The sequence below is a fragment of the Centruroides sculpturatus genome, unplaced genomic scaffold (genome assembly GCF_000671375.1).
Source record: "Centruroides sculpturatus isolate CEXI.00-Female unplaced genomic scaffold, Cexi_2.0 scaffold272, whole genome shotgun sequence".
Taxonomy (NCBI): Eukaryota; Metazoa; Arthropoda; class Arachnida; order Scorpiones; family Buthidae; genus Centruroides; species Centruroides sculpturatus.
The window spans coordinates 611,126-618,782 of NW_019384484.1; the positions used below are offsets into that span (position 1 = coordinate 611,126).

Genomic DNA, 7,657 nt, shown 5'->3' on the forward strand with positions numbered 1-7,657 from the left:
AAGAACACAAAAAAAAGGCTTTAAGGGTCAGGAACAGATTAATCCATTTTATATATAATATTGTCTCTTATGAGAAAATGTTTCGGTTTGAGAACAAATCAGTTTTTAAACAACTTTTAGGACTGAATTAAGTTCAAAAACCAAGGTTTGACCGTAGTTATATTCAAACCTCAGGTTTTTGTTATAAGATCAGTTTGTTTTATCATTTTGTCTTGCAGAGACAAAATGATAAAAGGTAACAAACAAATCATTTTGTAATATGTTATTGTTTAAACTTTCTTTTATGAATTACAGTACAATGATGCCTCATACTTCATACCAGGAGGCTGTCCAAACTCTAAATTGCTCAAAGTCCAAACCAAAGGCTTGAAATTGTTTATTGCAGTGCCAAGAACTTTAATAAAAATACTAATACCGTCTATTATTTTTTTATTTGAAATATTATTACAAGTACTTTCAACAAATGAAGAAGACAATCTGTAATTTGTCAAAACGTACTTATAATGTTATTTCAAGTAAAACATAATAATGCCCATAGACAGTATTAGTCAAAATCAATTTTTCCGATTAGAAATAATGAAAAGTGAATTAATCCATTTCCAGACACTAAATAATATACATTTAAATGAACTTAAAACAATAAATACATATAATTTAAGGCAAAATAACAATTAAATACCCTAATAATAAATTAAAACATAAAGACAATAAATATGTAAATACTGTACAATAAAACAATTTATTTATTGGTCATAAAATGATGACTTGAGCATCTTATACACGGCTGCCAGATCCATCAAACACATACCACTTTCATGTTTTGTGATTAGTTTCTTTTTCAACTCAATCATCGCTATTACAACCTTCCTCTTAGACTTTGTTGCTTCCACACACTTCTCTGATGCCATAGTTAATAAGTAAAAATTAAATTCGGTTGAACACAGTATTTGCATATTTTTAACTGGCTATCCTTACTTACATAGATGTGTGATTCAATTATAATAGTTGTGAAATTTAATACATTATTGCTAATGTGAGATTATATTCTTTGTTTAGAAGCTTATTTTAAACTTTTACTTCACATTTTGTTTGAATAAAATAAGTTGAAATGTCTTCAGAAATAGTATATAGCATCACACAAACAGTAAAAGAAGTTTGTAATGTGAATGGGAAGATACTTCTAAACTTCAAACATATCAAATGTGATTTAAAAAGTTCTGTTCAGGATATTTTGAACTATAAAAAATAAAAAATAATAATTAAATAATGATAATATAAGAATGAATTTAATATTTTGATCTTGTTATGTTTGTCATATTTTTATTCACAATTAAACTTATTGAATCTCTGCACAAGGGATATTTAGATAATGATACCTAAAAGTAGGAAGAGGGGGCTGTTGGACAGAGCACAAAGGGTTGAACATCTCCTTAACTATCCTATAATTTCAACCCTAAGATATTCTGAAAGATTCTTATCAAATCTTTAGCAAACAAATAATGATTTTAACTTTTAAAATCTTTGTGTAATTTACCGATATTCTCAGGAAAGTAAATACAAAACAAATGTCAGAATGGGAATGAATGGAATGCTTAAACTGAAAAGGGATTATTTTGAAAAGGTTTGAAATCCATAAGCTGAAAAGTATTGTAAATACAAAAGAAAGAGATAACCAATGATAAAATCTGTCTTGATCAAGTGATTGTTCTTTTTCTCTAAAAATTGCTACAATAAACAAAAAGTTCAAGCCTCAAGATAAAAATCAAGTAGGAAGTGATAACTTATCTGAAAATGACAACTTTTAAATGATCTTAACACAATTTATTTGATGTCAAAGAACAAATTCTTGACATTAGGATGGAATATTACTCACAACAAAATAAATAATTCCATAATTGTAACACAATATCACTGTAAACAACAGAGATAAATTTGTGGAGATTCTTCTCATCATTCATCTTCACCAAAATTTTTGATAAAGTGCTACAAAGCTAAAAACATATGTTGATACATTGCCATTAAGCACAGCTGAATATGAAAGGATTTTTCATAAAATGAATTTTTCACAGAATTGCAAAATTAGTTACTTGTTGAAAATGTTGATACATGCATGTTCATAGCATTAAATGGGCCAGAACTTAAAAAATGGAATACAGTGGATGATCGGATAATGAACAAATCGTATAACGAACACTTTCGCGAAAGATTTTTATATTCGGACAACGAACACCCCACAGAACAATCACAAGAAGAAGTGACGTAAAATAATGAATACTGATTGGTCTTCCCTTGTCTTCGGGCAACAATTCGAACTTTTCGGTGTGTGAGAGATGTCGACATCGCCACTCAAGCTGGTATATACCGATTGGATAGTATTCCTTCGAACTTTGGAACTCTCCCTTGTAATTCCAGCCTTTTATTTTTCTGACAAAACAATTCTTTTATGTATTTGCGAGACTGTCAAGCAGGCACTTGTTAAGTTTTGCATCCGTTTTTCTTTTCGAAAGATGAGAGTATAATAGCAAAGGTAGAGAATGGGCAGAAGATGCCTAATGTTGCTGGGCAGTATGGTGTGAACAGGTCTACAGTAGGCTGCAGTTCAATCTTATTTAAGAAAAATACTGTATAATCAAGAAGATTTAAATACACAGGAAGCTAGTACATCTCTATCACTATTTCTCCCAATGCTTGTGTGGTATGGTTGCATCTAGCTTTATATATATATAAAGAGTTTATACTTAAAACAAAAATCACATCTGAGAAATAAAGAACATTGAAGAGTTCATAATGGAACCTGAAACGGACCTGATGACAGAAGAACAACAAGAACTCTTGAATGAAGAACACCAAGAAACTCAATGAGATATGTTTTCTTCTGAAAAAGAAGATTAATGCCAATATCTGTTATTAAAGATCCTTTGAAGAAGTGGGAGAATGTCAGAACAACAGTCTTAGAATGGTATCCAAACCAGGTTGAGGCTTGGGGATTTCTACAATTGCAATGCTATTAATTACTTACGAAAAATCCTGAAGAAGAGAGAAAAGCAATCGACATTAGATAGATTCTTTAATCCTTTCAAATGGAAAAACATGACTAATAAAAATGCAAGACTGTGTATGTACGTATTTTTATTATTACATATAAATAAACCTAGTAAGAAAGTACATATTTTTTATTTTGGGGGTCTCCAGAACAAGTGAATTAAATTCCCATTAAAACCTATGGTAAATCGATAATCAATTAACAAACAATTTGGATAGCGAACAAAGTCTTGAAACGGATTATGTTCGTTAACCGATCACCCACTGAATAACATAATATATATGTGAAAACATGGCTAAGTCAACAAATCATTTGGTAACTGACTAGAAGTTTGGTCTATCAAAAAACAATTACTATATATAAAAACATTATTATTATTCAGCATTATTAGATAATTTTCTGGTTTTGTAAACTGTTTTTAAAAATATTGAAATAACAAAAATCACACATTTTTATTTTAAACTGATTTTATTACAAGTATCCAAAAAAAGTTGAACCTCCTTTGCCCTGAAAGTAATTCCAATACTGTCTCATCTATAAACTATCTCATAAAATCTCAAACTATCTATACCATTAAATGATATTTGAACCAAAAAATAATTTAAACAGTATTAAAATGCAAAATAATTATAGTAAAATATCTAACAGTGTAATATTCACTTCTTAAGAGTAAATAAATTCTAGTTTATTAGTTACTATAAATGTTTTTAACTTTTTAAAACATTTCTGATGTATTTTGAAAAGACTAAAATGAGCAACTACAAGTTATCTTCTGAATATTTAATTCTAAAGAAAAAAAAAAAAATAATAATAATAAGATAAAAAATAATAATAATTTTCATCATTTAACAAATATAAAAATGGATAATTAAAAGTAACCCGGAATCCTCGCGGTTGGATTTATAACTCTTACTCGAGGATGAAAACCACACTCACCTTACATATTTTTGTATTCTTAATGATTTGTCATGAGAAATTTTAGCAAACAAATAATGATTTTTGTTTGCTAAAGATTTGAGTCAGTAAGTTTTGTTATCAATAATACACATTTCAAATGTTTATTTTACTGTACTCCAGTTAGAACACATTAAAATACATTAATATATTAAAAGTAATTTTGATATAGAAACAAAAAATTGATATCTAATCAGATTGATAAAAACAAATACGATATCTGAAATTATTGTTAAGCTTGAATAGAAATTATAATTAAGTTTTGAATTTTACAATGCAATTTTAAAAATCTAGACTAAACTAGTCTAGATTTTTAAAATTGCATTGTTTGCAGATTGTTATTATGTAGTATCTGCAGATCAGTGCACTCTTGGATGTTTTCCCATTCTTTTTTTGGGCAATATGCACACTTCTCTTGATACTGATGTTGCCTGTGAAGGATCTGGTTTCTTTCTCAACACTTTGAGGATCTCTGTATGAAAATCCTGGCTCTCATTGTCTGCAAGGAAGGTGCCTACATTTTCTTTCTCAGACTCATCATCAAGCCATTTCAGAAACATTTCATCACATTTTATGATAGTATGTATATACAATATCACTTTGCAATTATAATCATACCACTTCAAATGCAAAAAAGAAGACAAGATTACTCATGGGTGAGCACTGTGCTAACTTATCTAACCCAACTGAAATAAAGGAGGCACCAAAAGCATTAGCAATAACTATTACTTCCAATTCCTGTATCATCTTGAAAGAGCTACTGAAGTAGAAAGGTAGATGAAATTTGGCCACAAAACTTCCAAGAAGCCCGACTTACAAGCATTTTAAAACAAAAGGTGAGCATGGTGCTCATCCTTGAGTAACGGCAGGTTAAAATTTTTATTACTACTTTAAAAATATAGAGAAAATGTAACAAATTAAGAAATGAGATCAACATGGACAAAGCAAGTCTAAGAAGTCTTGAGGTATTCATTTTAAGTGATTGAAAATGTCATTCCATTGTCATCTGTTTAATGAAATTCAAATAAATTTTAGTAATATAGAGACAATTATCTTAAATATATATAGCAATGCTCCATTAATTCCACTGTTTCAAACTTTTTAAAATTTATTCATCAATACCTACAATTAAAGATGAAAAATTATACGAATCAAGTACTAAAACATCAAATGAGCTATTTAAAAAAATTGTTTATTAGAAAAGAGGGAAATATTTTGTTCATCTCTTCTATTTATAACTCACTTCTTGTAATGAAAATATTTAAGAAGTAAATAAAATTTCATTTTTATTCAAATTAACACTCGACTTCTATCAATCTCAGCATATTTAAAATGTTTGATATTGATTTTAAAATTTTTAAAAAAACTTTAAATTCCTATCTTTGTTACATAACTAATTTAAGTGTAACAAAATCATTTGAAAATCTAACAAAGTAATGCTGATCTAATAAAGTTTATTACAACATTTTAGTATATTATAACAGTAGATAACATTTCATAATTAAATAAACAGCTACAGTTTAGCCTAATACTACACCAATCTTAATTAATTAACCAAAAACATAAGAAAAACCATAGCAACTGTACAATTGAAATGTGAGAAATAATGACAAATCCTGAATATTCAACTGTCTTCAAGATTTGTACACAATATACATTGAAATAAATTCAGGAATTAATAGAGAGAAATTTATAATGATAATTTTATGTATTTAGTACAGAAAAAAATAGTTCATTCATCATTTCAATAAATTCTGAAATAAGAAATCACAATAATTCTCTCATTAGAAGATATTTCCTTCAAAATACAATTAAAGGATGAAATATTAAACTTAAAAACAGCAACAATCATTTAAAGTAGTTTATTTACTTCAATCGATTGAAAATCATGCTTCCTAATGACGTCACCATATTCAAGATATTAAAGAAATATCATTTTGATTTGATATTTTACATAATATCTTTTAATAAATTCGTTATTTTAATAATAAATAATGTAAAGATGTATTTTAAATTTCATTTATTACCAGCAGTCATTTTATATATATATACATCTTAGCAACTACTGTACTTTACTTCTTAATAACCGGCTTAGGCTTAAAATCTAGGCTTAGCATGTATCAATTAACATGTTTTAATTTATTGAAATTTAGATGTTTTTAACTATTTATTATGAATAATTAATCATTTATAACATACCACGTATCTGCTTTTCTCAATGGCTTTTTTATAAGCGTACATATTTCATTTTTTTGAGTTTCCAAATCGGGAGGATTCCTGACGCCTTCCGCCATGTTTGTCTTCTACAATTCTTTTTCTTTTTTTTATTTATTTATGTGTGTAACACGTAACGTTACGAATTACGTTGAAGGTGACGTCAGATGTGAGATTTCCTTATACGTAAATTAAGTGAATGAAATTAGTAACGATTTCTTAATATATTTTATTTTATAAGAAAATTTTAAAATACGTAACATTAATAATAATTGTTTATATGAAAAAATTGTTTTTTATTTTAGAAAAATTTTTATAATTATATTCGAAATTATCATTTTTTTATTACATGTGAATTTACTCTATTATGTATTTATCATTTACACATAAATGCGTAAAATTTTAATTGTATATAATTGTTACGTCATACTTTAGTAACCTGAGTTTTGCAGTGCCAACAAATCTTCAATGTCATTCGGATTAAGAGCCAAGTTCTATTTCTATCACGTTTTCGAACGATTAAATAAATGCTTTCTACCAATCAGTGTTAAAGAAATACCTTTAACAGAGCTTTAATGCACTCTTTTAAATTACTGTAGAATATAATCAAATTTTTAATTGTTTCATTAAAAACAGTACAGTATTTTTCACAAACTTAATATTTGAATGCACTATAACTTTAGTTATTTTTAATACGTATTATAAAATAAGTATAAGTTGCTATATGAAATAAATTACTTATTTTGAAATAAACTGCTATGGAATATAACTAATTTTCAAATATTTCATTAAAACAGTACAATACTTTGCACAGAATTAACATATTTATCTTATTGTATTTATAATTTTTTAAAGATTTATTATTAAATAAATAACTAAAAAATATAATAATTTTAAAAATTATTTCATTAAAAACAATGATAATTTTTTTCATAGATTTTAACATTCAGATTTAAATGTAGGCATACAGCAACTAAGTAACTATTTTTTATAGGTTTATTGTGAAGTAAACTACTATAGAATATATCCAATTTTTGATTGTTTTATTAAAATAAAAAGTTTTAAATAAAATTCACATTTTAATGTACAATCACTTCAATCTTTGATAAGTTTATTGTGAAATAAAAAAAATATACAGGTTAATATATAATTTATATATCTGTTATTTTAAATTAAGAATTTTTAAGAAGTAGTAATTTATCTTTAAAATATATATTTTTTTCAATTTAATAAAAGAGAGATATTGTTTTAAATAATAAGATAAAGTTCGTGATGTTCTACAATATACAGTATTTTTAAACTAATGATAATATTTTAAATGGTTTTTAGACCATTTCTTTAAAATATAAATAAAAACTTCATATATGTTGTAAAAATAATACTAATAGTAGTTGTACTGTACCTAATAATAATGTTCTGTATTATATATTGTTATAATTTAATATA

The 7,657-nt window shown here is 26.2% G+C and overlaps 1 protein-coding gene across 1 annotated transcript in view; it reads right to left on the minus strand.

Moving 5' to 3' along the window:
* LOC111621532 (ubiquitin carboxyl-terminal hydrolase 4-like) overlaps positions 1-6,342 on the minus strand; it is a 119,038-nt gene extending 112,696 nt beyond the window's left edge. The window contains exon 1 of the mRNA XM_023363690.1: positions 6,197-6,342. Within this exon, the coding sequence (XP_023219458.1) occupies positions 6,197-6,291 (95 nt within the window). The 5' untranslated portion in view covers positions 6,292-6,342. The remainder of the gene's footprint in view (positions 1-6,196) is intronic.
* Between the last annotated feature and the right edge of the window lie 1,315 nt (positions 6,343-7,657).